We start from the raw sequence: 18,850 nt of genomic DNA on the forward strand, positions 1-18,850 counted from the left end.
GTGATAGATAGATAGAGTCCTCGACTTATAACAGTTCATTTAGTGACTGAAGTTACAGCAGAACTGAAAAAAGTGACTTATGACCATTTTTCACACGACTGTGGCAGCAGCCCCGTGGTCACATGATTGACATTTGGATGCTTGACAGCTGATTCACATTTACGACGATTGCAGTGTCATGACCTGGCAAGCACAAATCAATGGGAAAGCCAAATTCACTTAACGGTATTACTAATTTAACAAATGCAGTGATTCACTTAACAGAAAGTGACAAGCAAAGTCGTAAAACGGAGCAAAACTCACTGAACCAATTTCTCTCTCTAAAACATAAATTTGGGGCTCAATTGTGGTCATAAGTTGAGGACTGCCTGTAGATAGATAGATGAGACAGACAGACAAGATGATAGAGAGATAGACAGGCAAAAAGATGGAATGTATAAACTACCAAAGTTTTCTCGCGGACCACCATGGACCACCAGTTGGTAACCGCTGCTTTGGGCTGTTCTTTGTGTGATATTTATAGGTTTCCTGTTGTGGGTGTCTTTTTAGTTGTTGATGGCTGGCCAAACTCTCGCCTCCTAAGTCCTTGATAAGCTGTTGGTAAATCGGCACTCCTGCCGAGAGATTCTCTCTGAATCAGTGATGGCCTTTGCCAATACACATCCACGCTGGGTGGGGATAGAGGGGTGGAAGGAAGCAAGCTTTATTTTGAGAGTGAGTGAATGTGCACAACATAATACAAACCAGCTGGGTGTATGCTCACTGCTATACTTGGCTTTCTGAAAAGGAGTCATGAATTGGAACGAAGTTTTGCAACACTCTGGCTGTTCCGACTTTATGAACGAATTCAAAAGGTGACGCAAAACCTCATAAGCCTTCCGGTGAAAACCGACTCCCATCAACCCTGTATTTCATTCAGCGAGGCCGATTTCTGGAACAGAACGAGTGAAAACGATACAGGTGCTCCTCTCTCGGGACTCTCTACCTCTGACATTAATTGCGTTGCTTTAAGAGTGCGTTTCGCTGAACCTTGGCGTTTGCAAGAACATTTTTTTATTTTTATTTATTTTTTTATTCCATTCCACATTCCACATCTATTTAGAATAGAATAGAATTTTTATTCTATTTTTATTGGCCAAGTGTGATTGGACACACAAGGAATTTGTCTTGGTGCATATGCTCTCAGTGTACATAAAAGAAAAGATATGTTCATCAAGGTACAACATTTACAACACAATTGATGGTCAATATATCAATATAAATCATAAGGATTGCCAGCAACAAGTTATACAGTCATAAGTGGAAAGAGATGGGTGATGGGAACTATGAAACGATTAATAGTGCAGATTCAGTAAATAGTCTGACAGTGTTGAGGGAATTATTTGTTTAGCAGAGTGATGGCCTTCGGGGAAAAACTGTCCTTGTGTCTAGTTGTTCTGGTGTGCAGTGCTCTATAGCGTCGTTTTGAGGGTAGGAGTTGAAACAGTTTATGTCCAGGATGCGAGGGATCTGCAAATATTTTCACGACCCTCTTCTTGATTCATGCAGTATACAGGTCCTCCATGGAAGGCAGGTTGGTAGCAATTATTTTTTCTGCAGTTCTAATTATCCTCTGAATTATCCTCTGAACCGACTACTAGCTGCATAAAGACATCCTTGGCCAACAGCTTATGAAATCTGGCAGTTTTGCAGTTGCAGCTGATTCAGCAGAGTGGTTTAAGGAAGAAAAGAATTAGTTGTTTTTGGTTGTGAAGTCGTGGTCCCATCGCAACCCAATGGACAGCGTTCCTCCAGGGCTTCCTGTCCTCTACCATCCTCTGGAGTCCATTTAAGCTGATGCCGACTGCTTCAGTGACTCCATCCAGCCACCTCCTTCTCTGCCGTCCCTTTCTTCTTTTGCCCTCCATCGTTCCTAGCATTAGGCTCTTCTCCAGGGAGTCCTTCCTTCTCATTAGGTGGTCATTAGGCAAAGAGAAGAATAGGAGGCTTAAAAAAAAATACATCAAGGAGAAAAAGATAACGAGGTGCTTATTAAATTTTATTCTTTGGACCGATGCTATCTGACTTGCCCACACTGTTTGCCAAAAGGGAGAAAATACCTGAATGGATTTAAGCTGCGTTTTCTTGTGCCAACAGAAGAAGCAGCTCAATAGCACCAGCTGTATTTCAGGCCCACAGAGTTGGTTACAATTTTTTTAAAAAAAAATAAATCTCCACACTTCGTTTCCTCTTGTATTTTAATTATTAACCGACGTTTGAAGGAAATGAACAAGAATAGCATAGTCGGGAAACCAGCAGTGCAATTATACATTAAATTATACTCGCTAAGTTCAACTCGCGGGGTTTTCTGTATATAAAAAATTGCACGCGTGGGTTTTCCGTGATGTTCAAAATGTACTGTTTTCCCATGAATTCAAGAAGTTTTGGGGAAAAAATGGAAGGGAAAACATCAGAGCAATGCCACCTTCTCACCCATAGTCTCCACCAAACGTCTCCTAATGCTCAAATTGTCCGGAGGTCTACCAGGGTTTTGTCGATACTTTGAGAGGAAGCTAAGTGGACTTCAAGGAAATGGTCAATGTTGACCATGCTGGTCCTTTCTTTCCTTAATTTGAATCTGTGTTTTTTTTTCTTACTGCGGGCCAGTTTGTGTCTTGTCATTTTAGGGCGAAAAACGCCACTTTTGTAACATGATAATAAAATGTTTTATGGACAAGAGAGAGCCAGGAGAAAGCGTATGTAGGCAGGATGCCCTGCTGGTTTCATTTCTTTTAAATATATCTAGTGTAGTTAAGACGAGAGATTTCTCTTCTCTGCTACATTAAACATCACAGTAATGGAGGACAATAAAGATTGAAGGACTTCTCCGGATAGCAATTTGATGATCGTCATCATCCAGTTAGACATAGGTCGTGTTCGGCACGGATTATCCGTTACGTCTTGCGGCGTTGTTTGCAAGCAATTTCGAAGACGATGAAGGGCACAGCAGCTACTCTGAACGTCCTCACCGCCAGCCTGTAGCCAGATGTGGTGGTGGGGGGGGTCTTGTCTCCAGCTGTGAGAATCAACTTTATTTGCGGCCTGATTTCATCACCGTAGCATTTGTGCAGGGGGGGAAAAAAAAAAAGAGCCAACCAACCAGACATACGACCGTTGAAGCATTCTTTTGCAACTGACAGAATAGCAAAAAAACAACAAAAAAAGAGGCAGAACGAGAAGAAAAATCTTGCAATCTGCAGATCAGAAGTGATTTTAATGAATGACATTGAAGCTGGTATGTTCACTTCCTCCTGATATTTCCTTTCTCCCTCTCTCTCTCTCTCTCTCTCTCTCCCTCTCCCTCTCCCTCTCTCTCTCCCTCTCTGTCTCTGTCTCTGTCTCTGTCTCTGTCTCTGTCTCTCTCTCTCTCTCTCTCTCTCTCTCTATATATATATATATATATATATATATATTTGCTGCCAGAAGCACGAAGCTGAAGCCTGAAGATGACGAATGGGACTTCGTCGAAACGTCACCAAGACACTTCCAATTTTACGTGGGAGAAAACCTAAATAACCAAAGACCTACATATAAACACCCGCGAAAACCTCAGAAAACACACACACACACACACACACACAAATATTCTCTCTAGATATATTTCTCTGTCTCTCAATCTCTGTGTGTGTGAGAGAGAGAGTGTGTGTGACAGAGAGAGGGAGGAAGAGAGAAAGGGAGGAGAGAGGGAGAGAAAGGGAGGGAGAAAGGGGGTGGTGGAGAGGGAGAGAGAAAGAGGAGAAGCGAGGGAGAGAAAGAGGGAGCGAGAGAGAGTGGTTGGGAGAGTGAGGGAGGGGGAGCATTTTCCTATGGAAAGAAGTCATGCCAAGTATAACTTTGTGTGCTGCTAGAAAAGGCAATGGAGATTTCTAAAGGAGTGCCTCTAGAATCACAACTAGCTTGTAAGTTCTTTTTCTTCTTCTTCGTCCCCGACTCATTAAGTTGCTAAACTTTGCTCAAGTTTACCGATGTCTTTTTTCCCCCTACGATGGGCTTCCTGAGTCAGTTTCTCTTTACATGTTCTACAAGCCTTCTTTTGGACTGTGTGAAATAAATTAAAAAAAACAACAACACCTAGGCGCGGGACTGGGTGGAAGGTGTACAGATTGGTATACAAGTGTAAACTCCAGAATTCGTAAATCTTTTTGGGAAAAACCCATGGATTTAAATCTTTTGACAGCCTGATAACGAATGCGGGAAAGGGTGGGCCAATCCTTCCTGCGCAATCTGATTAACTGAGTAATCTTAAAACCGGAGTCACGAGAAGCAAACGTTCTTGATTGTGACTGATAGGACAACAAAGAGTTTTGCAACTGTACTGAAATCCTAAGGACGGGTTGAAGCAAAGCAATGACCAATGCAATTCACCCCCATTTGATGGTTAGAGTGCCTTCCTGCAGGCTACTCCTGCTGCCTGCTGGCTGCCAGCAGTTTGGCAGATCGGATCTCACCAGGCTCAAGGCTGACTCAGCCTTTCATCCTTCCGAGGTGGGTAAAATGAGGATCCAGATGGTTTGGGGGGGCGCTGACGCTGTAAACTGCTTAGAGGGGGCTGGAAAGCACTGTGAAGCGGTATATAAGTCTAAGTGCTAATGGTGGTGACGCAGTGGTTAGAATGCAGCATCGCAGGCTAACTCTGCCCACTGCCAGCAGTTCGATCCAGACCGGCGGAAGGTTGAGTCAGCCTTCCATCCGTCTGAGGTTGATAAAATGAGGGCCCAGATTGTTAAGGGCGATTCGGTAAATCGCTTAGAGAGGGCTGGAAAACACTGTGAAGCGGTATATAAGTCTAAGTGCTATTGCTATTGCTTCCTTCCTTCCTTCCCCTTCCTCCTTGCTATTGCTATTGATGGATGCTGCCTGCATTTTTAAAACAAATCAATCCCATATATTATGACGGGAATCCATATTTTATCCACATTTGTTGGACAGGTCAACCTGGAGCTTCGGTGACACCAGAAAGATATCAATAACCATTGTCATTTCAAGTGGTAATACCTGCAGGGATGCAACAGTGGAGGGCAGCAGTCTTTTTCCTGTCTTTGTGGAGTTTGGAGATGTCCTCATGGGCCATTTGTGAAGTTCAGAATAGGGCAGCAGCCAGTTGACTCAGCCTTCCATCCTTTATAAGGTAGGTAAAATGAGGACCCAGATTGTTGGGGGCAATAAGTTGACTTTGTATATAAATATACAAATAGGATGAAGACTATTGCTAACATAGTGTAAGCCGCCCTGAGTCTTCGGAGAAGGGCAGGATATAAATGCAAATTAAAAAAAAAATCTAGGAAGAGCCCTTTATAGCCCCTTCTTTTTTAAAAAATAAAATAAAATAAAATTCTGATAATTTAACCTTTGTGCGTATAGATTTGAGATCACCTGGAAAAAACTCACGCAAATACAAGTTGTCAGAGCTGGGAATAACTTCTAGCACCTCCCCCAGTTCTGTGGAAAAGCTTTGAATTTCTCCAGGGTTGGTTCGTAGGACCTGTTTTGCTCAGCTCAGGTGTGTGCAGCCCCGCCCAGGTACCTGGTGAGAACCTAGATATTGCTTCAGACAACGTCTCAGTCGAGTTAGAGAAAGCACCGGAGCACGGTAGAAAAAGCCAGGGATGAAGCTTGCCTGGACTTCAGAGGGCTACCTGCTGACCTTCTGATCTTCACCTGCAATTGTCTCTCTTTCTCCTGGACCCTACCTACCTGGAGGAAATGAGCTGATGAAATTTGTTTGTTTGTCTCGTCCTGAAAACAGCGAGGATCTTCAAGGAAGACCAGACATCGACAGCTGAAGTTCTTATTAAGTGAATTGCACAGTCATGATTTGTGGTGGAAACCAAATCAAAGGCGGTGAAGAAGAAGGAGGAGGAGGAGAAGAAGAAGAAGGACTACCCTTTAGCATCGCTTATTGTTGGGATAAAGGAAAGGAGGACACGGATTTCTGGAGAAACGGTAAAAACCAGTCATTCGACACCGTTGGCGGAAAACAGGGTAGTAGCCATAACAACATTGACTTGGTTTGGGCTTGTTAAAAATCATTTAATTTAATCTTCTATTTCAGTGATGGCTAAGCTTTTCCAGATCGAGTGGCCAAAGTGTGCGCACGAACTCCCCAAAATGCAATGCGGGCGCGGACCCCGCGCATCCGCCCTTTCCCACACATGCGCGCGAGCCCACTGCCGCATGCGCAGGTGCCCCGCCCCTGCATGCACACGCCCCCACGCCCCCCCCACGCATGCACAGCAGAAACCCAAAGACTAGCTGGCAAGTGTGCAGCAGAGCTGAACTGGGGCAACGGCTCGCGAGCCATTAGAGAGGGCGCTGCATGCCATCTCTGGCACACGTGCAATAGGTTTGCCATCGCTGTTCTATTTGAACGGAGGGCAGCTTTTGTGAACAAAAGCATTAAATGAAAATCATTATCCTATCCTATGAGCTTGAATTGAGAGGAAGGATGGAAATATGGGGTATCATCGTGATTCGATCCTGTCTGGTGGCTTTCTTAAATGCAATTTGACCGGGTTTGTGATCGATCCGTGTTCTCCTGCTTTTGTGATCTCTTTGGGATCTCAGCAAACTGCCAATGTCAATATCATGCAATCCTCCTCCTCTTTTAATGACCCCATAATCCCTTGCGGAGTGGCGTCGGGGACACTGAATGGAGCTGAGTGTTTACTGGCCGGATGCCCTTCTTGTCGCCAATGCGGAGTTATATTCAGCAGATATATATATATGTAGGTCTTTGGTTATTCGGGTTTTCTCCCGCGTAAAATTGGAAGTGTCTTGGCGACGTTTCAACGAAGTCTCATTCGTCATCTTCAGGCTTCAGCTTCGTGCTTCTGGGAGCCTTTCTGATATATTTGCTTTCTGAGGTTTTCGCGGGTGTTTGTATGTGGGTCTTTGGTTATTCGGGTTTTCTCCCACGTAAAATTAGAAGTGTCTTGGCGTCTTTGGTTTCGACAAAGTCTCATTCGTCATCTTCAAGCTTCAGCTTGAAGCACGAAGAATTCAGCTCCTAGAAGCACGAAGCTGAAGCCTGAAGATGACGAAGGAGACTTCGTCGAAACATCGCCAAGACACTTCTAATTTTACGTGGGAGAAAACCCGAATAACCAAAGACCTACACACACACACACACACACACACACACACACACACATATATCAGTGTGCCCAGTGAGAGAAATATCTGCCTCTACCTAGGATCGAAATCACAGCCTCCTGATTGTGAGGCGAGAGCTCCACCTCTAGGCCACCGCACCACTTGTCAATATCATGCAACGTATGGCCCAAATCTGATTGTGTTCATATAGTGACCGTTTGAAGTTATAACAGCACTGAAAAAAGTGACTCACGACCGTTTTTCGCACTTACGACCATTGCTGTATCGCCATCGTCCTGTGATCAAAATTTGGATGCTTGGCAACTGGTTCATATTTATGTCCCTGGGTCCTTTTACGACCTGACAAGCAAAGTCAACAGGGTAGCCGGATTCACTTAACAACCATGTTACTAACTTAACAACTGCAGTGATTCACTTAACGACAGGGGCAAAAAATGTCGTAAAAAACGGGGCAAATTCATTTAACAAACATCTCACTTAGCAAAATACATTTTTGAGCTCAATTGTGGACAGGATTAAATCTACGAAGGATTACATTTGAAATAAGCTACTTCTGAGGTTTTTTGTTCAGTCAGCCACAAAAGACCAGAAATTTCATTCACTTAGAACAAGGGCTTAAAAAATTTCCTTTATGTGGAAAAGATTTCAAGTTCAGCTTGTGGCATCGCTAAACGGTATTAAAAACGATATGCAATTATGTCACATTGTTCCGGGATAGAGATCGTTTTAATCTATCTCTTTCAAAAGGAAGCTTTGTCGAAAATCCATGAAATGTATTGTGCCTTTGAACAAAATCATTGTTCTGTCCAGTGGTGGGATTCAGCCAGTTTGCACCACTTCGGGAGAACCGGTTGTTAACTTTCTGAGCAGTTTGGTGAACTGGTTGTTGGAAGAAATCATTAGGGCAGAGAACCGGTTGTTAAATTACTTGAATCCCACCACTGGTTCTGTCCCCCCTTCGCCTCCGTCCGAGCGATGGCTTAATTAGCCGGCACTCTCAGCTCTGGCAGCAAAATAGTGAGCGTATGCCAAGTGTGTCTGTTATCTCCCTCGACACCGATGAGTCACCCAGGAACAAACTTCAGCTCTTAGTTAATCAGTTGATTTGCCTGCTACGAAGAGGCACAGCAGCTCTTGCTGCCTTTATATCCTGTGGGGTGTGGCTTCATGACTCAGCATTTCCTAGGCCTGCCCCACCCCTGCTTCTGTTGTTCCCGCCTCTCCTGCCTACGAAACCTAGGGTCCAGCCAGGCCTGATTGCCATCAGCTGGGTCTGAAGGCGTGGCCGGGGCCTGGAAAGAGTCAGGGGACGGAGGCCTTGTTATCTCTTCCACCTGGCCTGCCTCTGGCTCCTGGAGCTGAGCCAGGGAAGCCGGTGCTCCAGAGGTAAATCCTGATGGCCCTTCCCCCTCACTTTCCAAGTCACTTTCTGGCAGGGGGCCCGGCTCGGGGGGCGCAGACACAACAATCATCCTTTTTTTGTGTGTGTGCTTCGGTTGTGCTCATCTTAAACATATATTAGCAAATACATCTTCGATCTTGCTTGTCATTTCCCCAAAGCAGTTAAAATATTCTTCCAAACATTTCCTGGAGATTCACGGTTGTGCACAGTGCACGATTTCTTCTCTGCAGCATTAGCCATGTTTCCCAAAAAGCAACACTGGATGAACAACGCCAAGCCGAATATGGGGATGTTCTGCCTTCCAAATTTTACCCATTAACTCTTTTCCCCCCACCGCTCGCCTAAATCTGTCGTGCTGAAAATCCATCTGGAAATCTGAATCTTAATGGAAATTGACAATCGCACAAGACACAAAAGTAGGTAATTTGGAATGCCAGTGCTGTGAAGACATTTCAGATTAAGCTTCTATTTGGCAGACAGAAAATAGCTGCATTGGCAGGGGTTGCCTGTCTCACTAAGCCCTGGCTTACTCGATAAGCCAGAATGACCTTGAGTAACCTATTGCACCGAGCCAAAATGTGGGGTGCTTGGGTCCCAAAGGGGCAACTGGACTCTCCTTGTTTTTTCTTGAAGATGCTTCGCTTCTCATCCAAGAAGCTTCTTCATTTTTGACTGAATGGTGGAGAATGGAAGGATTCAGTCCAGGGGTGAAATTCACTTACCTTCCCTAAGGTAAAGGTAAAGGTTCCCTTCGCACATATGTGCTAGTTGTTTCCGACTCTAGGGGGCGGTGCTCATCTCCGTTTCAAAGCCGAAGAGCCAGCGCTTTCCAAAGACATCTCTATGGTCATGTGGCCAGCATGACTCAACGCCAAAGGCACACGGAATGCTGTTCCCTTCCCACCAAAGGTGGTCCCTGTTTTTCTACTTGCATTTTTTACCTGCTTTCGAACTGCTAGGTTGGCAGAAGCTGGGGCAAGTCACGGGAGCTCATCCCATTATGCGGCACTAGGGATTCGAACCGCTCAACTGCCAACCTTTACCTTTACCCTTTACTTTCCCTACCAATTTGCAAATGTGCGCGCGCCATGCACACACTTGCTTCGCTCACCTGCGCTGTCGTCCTCCCATGCGCAAAGCCTTCTGCGCATGCACAGAGGCTAAAGATCATTGCAAAAAAAGGGATGTCATAATGTCCTTGCGGGTGGGCGGGGCTTTGCGGCCGTCGGCCCTACCGGATCACGCGATCCGGATAGAACCGGCTGAATTTCAACCCCTGATTCAGTCAGCACCGAAGAAGCTTCTTGGATAAGAAGTGACACGTCCTCAAGGAAAAACAGAGAAAGTCCAATTGACTGAGGATCTCCGCAGACACATTTGTAAATTATGATGGATGACATACTGTGCGTTGTGCAATTGATTGACTGTGGTTTAACCTGCCAACGTTAATGTACCCAACTGTTGCATTGCAGACATTCCAAATGGACAGGTTCTTGTGGTGCTGACAGCTCACAAGCCCCGTGGGTCAACTCCCATCGTCATGAATTCTTGGGAAGAGAAACTGAAAACTTCGGGAATAGAGGTGAGGTTTTCAACCTTGTTGCAACCTGCAACACAAAATCAGAGCTTTGAACAGATTCCCATTACACGCAACACCACATATTTTTTTTTTTAATCTCCTGCGTGCATGGACATACGTGGGCTTTTTTGTGATATGAGACGTGCCTGGAACTGGTTCGTTCTTCCTCCAAGCTGACATTTGGAGAGATAGATCGCTGGGGAAGTGTCCGCGGGAGTCAACACACTGGAGTGGGGAACGATGGCCCTTTGATGACTCATGGACTTCAACTCCCACAATCCCTGAGCCAGCGTGGGGGACACTGGGGAACAACGGCCCTTTCAGGACTTCAGCTCTCAGAATTCCCAAACCAGCCAGCCATTCTGGCAAGTCCACAAGTCCTAAAGGGGTCGTAGTTGCCCACCCCTGTCCTATAGTGACAGATTCGCTGATGGATAATGTTTAAATGCCTCCAGGGAAGGTAAAGAAGGAAAGAGTCTCAGCTGAGACTTTCTGTTATCTGCCTAAGCAGGGGGTTGGACTACAAGACTCATTCTATTCTATTCTATTCTATTCTATTCTATTCTATTCTATTCTATTCTATTCTATTCTATTCTATTCTATTCTATTCTATTCTATTCTTCATTCCAATATTATTCTATTTTATTCTCTTCCCTTCCCTTCCTTTCCCTTCCCTTCCCTTCTCTTCTCTCCTCTCCTATATTCCATATTCCATATTCCATATTCCATTCCATTCCATTCCATTCCATTCCATCCATTCCATTCCATTCTATTCTATTTTCTACATTTTCTATTCTACTCTACTCTACTCTACTCTGCTCTGCTCTGCTTTGCTCTGCTCTGCTCTGCTCTACTCTACTCTATTTCTATTATTTCTATTTCTATTTCTTCTTCCATTCTGCATTATCTTCTCTTCTCTATTCCATATTCCATATTCCATTCCATTCCATTCCATTCTTTTATTCACCAGCTCTTATTCGAAGTACATTTCCCATGATGTTTAGCCCAAAACTCCTCCTCCGATTCTAGACATGTGTCTGATGGTGTGCAATTATCCAAACAGGTGACAGAAGACCAGTGGGAAACTTTGATACAACGAGCTGTGCTGGAGCCAGAAATGAGAACGTACCTATCATACAACTCCAGAGGAATAAGGATGGCCATTGCTGCAGTAAGAACCTCATAAAGAACTATGGGGAAAGCATTTGGGGCATGCAGTGCTCTGTTGGTGACAAAGGGCTATAACAGGTAGTATACCTGAACGTCCAACAGTCCATTTGGTAACCGATTGAAGTTACAACATTACTGAAAAAACGACTTATGATCGTTGTTCACACTTATGATCATTGCAGTATCCTCGTGATCAAGATTGTGGGCTAATGTGGGCTAAATCAATCAATCTATCTATCTATCTATCTATCTATCTATCTATCTATCTATCTATCTATCTATCTATCTATCTATCTATCATCTTTCTCTCTCTAGTATCTCTAGTATTCACTTTCTATTGTGGTCTAACGTGGGCTAAATCTATCTATCTAGCTATCTAGCTAGCTAGCTAGCTAGCTATCTAGCTATCTAGCTATCTATATCTCTATTATCTTTTTTCTCTGTCTCTCTAGTATATCATCTCATCTCTCTCTCACTCTCACTCTCACTCTCTCATCTCTTTCTATCATCTGTCTATAGTATTTTATCTCTAACTATATCTTAGTCTGTATATCTATCTATCTATCTATCTATCTATCTATCTATCTATCTATCTATCTATCTATCTATCTATCTATCTATCTATCTATCTCAACCTCGTATGCCATTCACCTCGCCAGTGGTGACTCTATACTCTTAGATGGCTTACACATTGAATAAAATGCAGTATAAAAGATTAATCTTTTCAAGAATAAATATTGCTCTTAATTGCTCTTAATGCCTGAACTAGCCACGTTGGTGCCATCTCTGAGATGGGAGGTCGCTACATTTAATAAATTAAGAAGCAAGTAAGTAAATAACTATTATTATCATTGGTTGCACAGTCAGCCAAATATGGAGACCAGATTTGGCGTTTTTATTCCCCTGTTGTTATTATTTCTGAGAAAAGAGCTGCTGACTTAATCTCTCTCCTTTTCAGATTGTCTACGTGACTCTTTGGATCAACCTTTATTCCGTCCTGCAAATTTTTTCGGTTGGACGGTCTTGGAAAGTCAGTGTTTTGGTTACCCTTATTGCCTTGGTGGCTGCTGTGGCCATCCTAGTCATAATTCATCGCTATCAAAGAAAGGTAAGACAGGACTAGATTGTATCCAGTTGCCATTTCCATTTTTTTTTTTTTGGCATTTAATGACCCTGTAATCCCTTGCAAATGGGACGTGGTGGCTCAGTGACTAAGACGCTGAGCTTGCCGATCAAAAGGTCGGCAGTTCAGCGGTTCGAATCCCTAGTGCTGCCGTGTAACGGGGTGAGCTCCCGTGACTTGCCCAGCTTCTGCCAACCTAGCAGTTTGAAAGCAAGTAAAAAATGCAAGTAGAAAAAACAGGGACCACCTTTGGTGGGAAGGGAACAGCATTCCGTGCGCCTTTGGCGTTGAGTCATGCCAGCCACATGACCACGGAGACGTCTTCGGACAGCGCTGGCTCTTCGGCTTTGAAACGGAGATGAGCACCGCCCCCTAGAGTCGGCAACGAGTAGCACATATGTGCGAGGGGAACTTTTAACTCTACCTTTAATCCCTTGCATCAGGGTGGAGTCTTGGGCAACTGAATGGAGCTGAGTGTTTACTGGCCGGATGCCCTTCCTGTCGCCAGGGCGGAGTTTCGTTCAGTAGATATGTTCTCAGTGTGCCCAGTGAGAGAAATATCTGCCACTATCTAGGATCAAACTCACAGCCTCCTGATTGTGAGGCGAGAGCGCCACCTCTAAGCCACTGCACCACTTGCCATTTCCTAAGGGATGGATATTTCTTGTGCATATATCTTCTTCTTCTTCTTCTTCTTCTTCTTCTTCTTCTTCTTCTTCTTCTTCTTCTTCTTCTTCTTCTTCTTCTTCTTCTTCTTCTTCTTCTTCTTCTTCTTCTTCTTCTTCTTCTTCTTCTTCTTCTTCTTCCATGCTATTCTGGGTGGTTCCCTGCTTTTGGTGAGCAACAGATGGAAAGAATCAAGATCTATCAAGTGACAAAGAGGGTTTGGCAGGAATCCCGTGGTTGGAATGCATAAGACAATGCTTTCTTTAATCTCCAAAGATGATATCAGTACATTTTAGGATACCGCATTGATCCTGCTGTTGTAGCAGTCATGCCTGAATCATGTTTTGGGGTTTTAATTTCTCCTGTATGTCTTGTGATTGCAACTCTCTTGGCCTGCTCTATCGGGAGAACTCTTAAAGGCATGGGAATATATATATATATTTCCCTGGAGTTGGAATCACTATTTCTTGGACTGTGGGGTCCTTGGTAATATTTCATTACCAAATTAGGGAACTTCATCAGCGTACAGTGTATTGGAGCAACGATGATGTTCCCTAGTTGGGTAATGAAACATCTTCAAGAAAACCACCAACCTCGGAGAGCTCAAGGACCCTATAGTCCTCCTCTTCTTCCTCCCCCTCCCCTCCTCCCCCTGCTCCTTCTTCCCCTCCTCCCCCCGAAAGCTTATTCCCTTCTACTTTTATTTATTTTATTTTATTTTATTTATTTATTTTGTCACACAGTATATATAAGCATAAGCATGAAATGACTAAACAATATATAAGCATATATATAAGCATGAGTATGTAATAACTATATTAATTGGATATAACGAAAGGAAACAGTAGGACAGGAACAGTAGGCACGCTTGTGCTCTTATGCACGCCCCTTACAGACCTCTAAGGAATGGGGTGAGGTCAACAGTAGACAGTTTTTGGTTGAAGCTTTGGGGATTTTGGGAAGAGACCACAGAGTCTGGTAGTCCAAGTATTAACAACTCTGTTACTGAAGTCGTATTTTCTGCAATCAAGATTGGAGAGGTTAACATTAAGCTTAAATCTGCCACTGTTGATGTTCTCTAGTTGGGTAATGAAACATCTTCAAGAAAACCACCGACCTCAGAGAACTCAAGGACCCTATAGTCCTCCTCTTCTTCCTCCCCACTCCTCCTTCCCCTCTTCCTCCTTCCCTTCCTCCCCCTTCTCCTCCTTCCCCTCCTCCCCCTGAAAGCCTATTCCCTTCTAGCACTGATGATGTTCCCTAGTTAGGTAATGAAACATCTTCAAGAAAACCACCAACCTCAGAGAGCTCAAGGACCCTATAGTCCTCCTCTTCTTCCTCTTCTTCCTCTTCCTCTTCTTCCTCTTCCTCTTCCTCCTCCTTTTCCGATCTGCAAACCCAACTGCCTTCTAGCACTGATGATGTTACCTAGTTTGGTAATGAAATGTCTTCAAGAAAACCCCCAGGTTCAGAGGGCACCAAGGTTCTTACAGCCCAACCTTGAGCTATCAATAGTCTCTTTTATTGGTTTCTTTCGGGTTGCTTTTGTTCTTTCGTTAGGGTGTTTATTTGTTTATTTATGTCAGCTCCCACAAACGTGAGTCCAAGGTAGTTACACTTACCCCAAAGTGCCGAATCAGGATTGGCCCATTTGGTGAAGCCCCAAAACACACCTGATTTCCAACTCCTGGTTTTTACAGGACCCCCGATTCCTTTTTCCTAAAATTTCTGGAGACCAAATTTAGAGGCATTAATTAGTTGCCTGCAGATGTACTCTTGATTCCGCTGGGCTGTCGTCGAAACCTACGTCAAATTAAATGTAATTAACTTGAGGTCATCGGATGGCTCCCTGTGTTTTTTGACAATTTTCCCTTCTGCCTAATGAAAAATTAAAGAGCGACTTTTACATAAGCCCCTGGAGCTGACTCGGTAATTGTGCTGTCACCACGCCCGGATCCATTATTTATTTTCTGTCTTGGCAAAGAGGTTGGCCTGGAGGGGGCTTGTCAGGTTGGGTTCAATCCAGGTGTGTAAACTTCACAGCAGATTAGAGTTTTTATTACGGCCAAAGACCAAAATCAGTGTGAAGTCATTGGATCAAAGCTCAACTTACAATGGTCCAGGGGTGAAATCCAGCGGGTTCTGACAGGTTCTGGAGAACCGGTAGCAGAAACTTTGAGCTGTTCGGACAACTGGCAAATACCACCTCGGGCTGGCACCAGAATAGGGTGGGAATGGGGATTTTTCAGTATCCTTCCCCCAGGAGTCAGGTGAGAATGGAGATTTTGCAATATCCTTCCCCTGGAGTGGGGTGAGAATGGAGATTTTGCAGTATCCTTTTTTTTAAAAATTTGCATTTATATCCCGCCCTTCTCCGAAGACTCAGGGCGGCTTACACTATGTGAAGCAATAGTCTTCATCCATTTGTATATTATATACAAAGTCAACTTATTTCCCCCAACAATCTGGGTCCTCATTTTACCTACCTTATAAAGGATGGAAGGCTGAGTCAACCTTGGGCCTGTGGGACTTGAACTTGCAGTAATTGCAAGCAGCTGTGTTAATAACAGAAAGACTTAGTCTGCTGAGCCACCAGAGGCTGGAGTGGGGTGGGAATGGAGATTTTGCAGTATCCTTCCCCTGCGCCACCCACCAAGCCATGCCCACCATGCCCCACCATGCCCACCAAGCCCCACCACGCCCACCAAGCCACACCAACAGAACCGGTAGTAAAAAAAAATTGAATTCCACCACTGCAACAGTCTATTTAGTGACCATTCCAACGACGTTGAGAAAAGTGACTTATGACCATTTTTCACACTTAACGACCATTGCAGAATTCCCATGGCCAAGGGATCAAAAGACTCGTCGTTGTGACGACTGCAGTGTCCCTGGGGTCATGCGATCGCCTTTTACGACCTTTTGCCGAGGAAAGTCAGTGGGGGAGCCGACAACTTAACGAACCGCGGCGATTCACTTAACAACGATGGCAAGAAAGTTGGTAGCATGGGGCGAAATTCATTGAACTTGCTGAGCCCCACAAATTTTGGGCTCAGGTTTTGTTTTTTTTTAATTTGCATTTATATCCCGCCCTTCTCCGAAGACTCAGGGCGGCTTACACTATGTCAAGCAATAGTTCATCCATTTGTATATTATATACAAAGTCAACTTTTATTGCCCCCAACAATCTGGTCCTCATTTTACCTACCTTATAAAGGATGGAAGGCTGAGTCAACCTTGGGCCTGGTGGGGCTTGAACCTGCAGTAATTGCAAGCAGCTGTGTTAATAACAGACTGCCTTAGCAGTCTGAGCCACCAGAGGCCCTCGAGTTGTGGTCGTCACTCGACCACAACTGTACACGATTTCCAAAGTCACGATTTAGAAATAAATGGGTTGTTTTGAAGTAGAAACTGAATGGCCATCTGGTCAGCGGGTTGCAGTCATGTTCACGCACCCCAAAGACGGATGTCCTTCAAGTGTCTTCCAGCTCTTAAAATCCTGCTTTTTGTAGCCACAGCTCAGTTCTTCTCATCTTCTTCCTTTTCCTTCTCTTTAACCAGATGAACGTCAATACAGATATGAGGCTAATGGCTGCCAATGAAGCCTTCATGAAACTTGGATTCATAGTAGGGATGACAAATATTCCGGACAAAAACTGTGCTGTCCCACAGGTATGTTTTTCCGAAAGGAGAATTTGCTAACAGAAGAGTCGATCAGACCAATGGTTGTCCAATCTCTTCTTAACAACCTCCAGTGTGGAGCACCCATAACCTCTGAAGGCAAGTCGTTCCAATGATTAATTGAACTGGGATTATAGAATAACAGAGTTGGAAGGGTCCCTGGAGGTCTTCTAGTCCAACCCCTGCTCAAGCAGAGAAGAGAAACAAAGATGATTAGGGGACTGGAGGATAAAACATAGGAAGAATGGGTGGAGGAACTGGGTATGTCTAGTCTGATGAAAAGAAGGACCAGGGGAGACAGGATAGCAGTCTTCCAATATCTCAGGGGCTGCCCCAAAGAAGAGGGAGTCAAGCTATTCTCCAAAGCACCTGAAGGCAGGACAAGAAGCAATGGGTGGAAACTCATCAAGGAGAGAAGCAACTTAGAACTAAGGAGAAATTTCCTGACAGTGAGAACAATTAATCAGTGGAACAACTTGCCTGCAGAAGTTGTAAATGCTCCAACCCTGGAAGTTTTTAAGAAGATGTTGGATAACTATTTGTTGATGTGGTGGTAGGGTTTCCTGCCTAAGCAGGGGGTTGGACTAGAAGACCTCCAAGGTCCCTTCCAACTATTCTATTCTATTCTATTCTATTCTATTCTATTCTATTCTATTCTATTCTATGCTATTCTATTCTATTCTATTCTATTCTATTCTCTTTTCTACTCTACTCTACTCTATTTTCTATTTTATTCCACTCCACTCCACTCCTTTCTTCTGTTCTGTTCTGTTCTGTTCTGTTCTGTTCTACTCTATTCTACTCTACTCTATTTTCTATTCTATTCCATTTTATTCCATTCCACTCCACTCCATTCCTTTCTTCGGTTCTATTCTATTCTATTCTATTCTATTTCTTATTCCAATTCCAATTCCAATTCCAATTCCAATTCCAATTCCAATTCCAATTCTATTCTATTCTATTCTAATTCTATTCTATTCTACTCTACTCTACTCTACTCTACTCTACTCTACTCTACTCTACTCTACTCTACTCTATACTCCATTCCATTCCATTCCATTCCATTCCACATTATCTGTCCCATGAAACATTATAATTTTGCAACAAGAATTCCAACTTCTAAAGATAAGATATCAGACCTTGGAGGGTTGTATGCAGACATGAACTTCTGGACATGAGTCAGTTCTTTACACAAATGATACAGCATTACATTTGTGAAATCTGTTACTTATCTGCAAGTAATTGCAGGGAGGTTCTGACCACTGAAGAGACTGTTTTTCCCAGGCGCTTCCTTATTTATCTCCCTCTTTTCTCCCCTCCTTCAGTTGTGGTTTGTTCATTTCGATGTTGCCCCCTGCCTTCGGTCTTTGACGGACTCTCTGGCCACACTGGAGACAAACCAGGAGGTAAGTTGTTTGGCTACTTCTTCTCTTTAAGCCTCTTAAATGCGGGGTCGAAAAAAAGAGGACGCCCGAAATGGATTCCTGTCCAGTTGATTGGGTTGTCAGAGAAATAAATCACATTTGGATCCCTTGCTGCAACAGATGAAAATGCTAACTCTCCTTCCTATACTCTGGAACTTCCAGAAAGTTCAAAAAAGGAAAATGAGATTTCCCACGCTTCAGTCAGCGTGGGAAATTCCCATTCGTCATCATCTTTTAACAACCCAATGATAATCTCTTGCGGGGTGGAGTCTGGGCAACTGAATGAAGCTAGCAGAGCGTTTAATGGCCAGATGCCCTTCCTATCGCCAATGAGGAGTTTTGTGCGGGAACCACATTCACATTGTGCCCAGAGAGTAGTTAAAGGTACCAGGCTAGAAAATGTGAGTTCTAATCTCATCCTAGCCAGGTGGGTGAACTTGGGCCAGTCCCTTCTGGTCATAGCCAGGGGTGGGCTTCAAAATTTTTAGCTAGGGGTCTCTGTCTGGTTGCTGAGTGGGCGTGGCCATGGTGGGCATGGCCTAGCCAGCCTCCTGCTTAACCGGGGGGGAGTTTTTGCCCTCCCCAGGCTCCAGAGGCTTTCCTCAAGCCTCCGGGAGGGCGAAAATGGCCTACCCAAGCTCTGGAGGCCCTCT

At 44.2% G+C, this 18,850-nt stretch overlaps 1 protein-coding gene across 3 annotated transcripts in view; it reads left to right on the top strand.

Moving 5' to 3' along the window:
* Positions 1–4,435: 4,435 nt before the first annotated feature.
* TMEM268 (transmembrane protein 268) overlaps positions 4,436–18,850 on the top strand; it is a 50,794-nt gene continuing 36,379 nt past the window's right edge. The window contains exons 1-8 of one of the 3 annotated variants that reach the window (XM_058159715.1): positions 4,436–4,524; positions 4,969–5,167; positions 5,786–5,982; positions 10,027–10,136; positions 11,197–11,304; positions 12,262–12,411; positions 16,654–16,764; positions 18,099–18,179. In XM_058159715.1, coding sequence (XP_058015698.1) covers positions 5,850–5,982; positions 10,027–10,136; positions 11,197–11,304; positions 12,262–12,411; positions 16,654–16,764; positions 18,099–18,179 — 693 coding nt within the window. In that variant the 5' untranslated portion in view covers positions 4,436–4,524; positions 4,969–5,167; positions 5,786–5,849. Of the gene's footprint in view, positions 4,525–4,968; positions 5,168–5,572; positions 5,983–10,026; positions 10,137–11,196; positions 11,305–12,261; positions 12,412–16,653; positions 16,765–18,098; positions 18,180–18,850 lie in introns of those variants that run through there. The other 2 variants (XM_058159718.1, XM_058159717.1) reach the window with 2 other exon arrangements.

This window comes from Ahaetulla prasina, chromosome 16 (genome assembly GCF_028640845.1).
Source record: "Ahaetulla prasina isolate Xishuangbanna chromosome 16, ASM2864084v1, whole genome shotgun sequence".
Classification (NCBI taxonomy): Eukaryota; Metazoa; Chordata; class Lepidosauria; order Squamata; family Colubridae; genus Ahaetulla; species Ahaetulla prasina.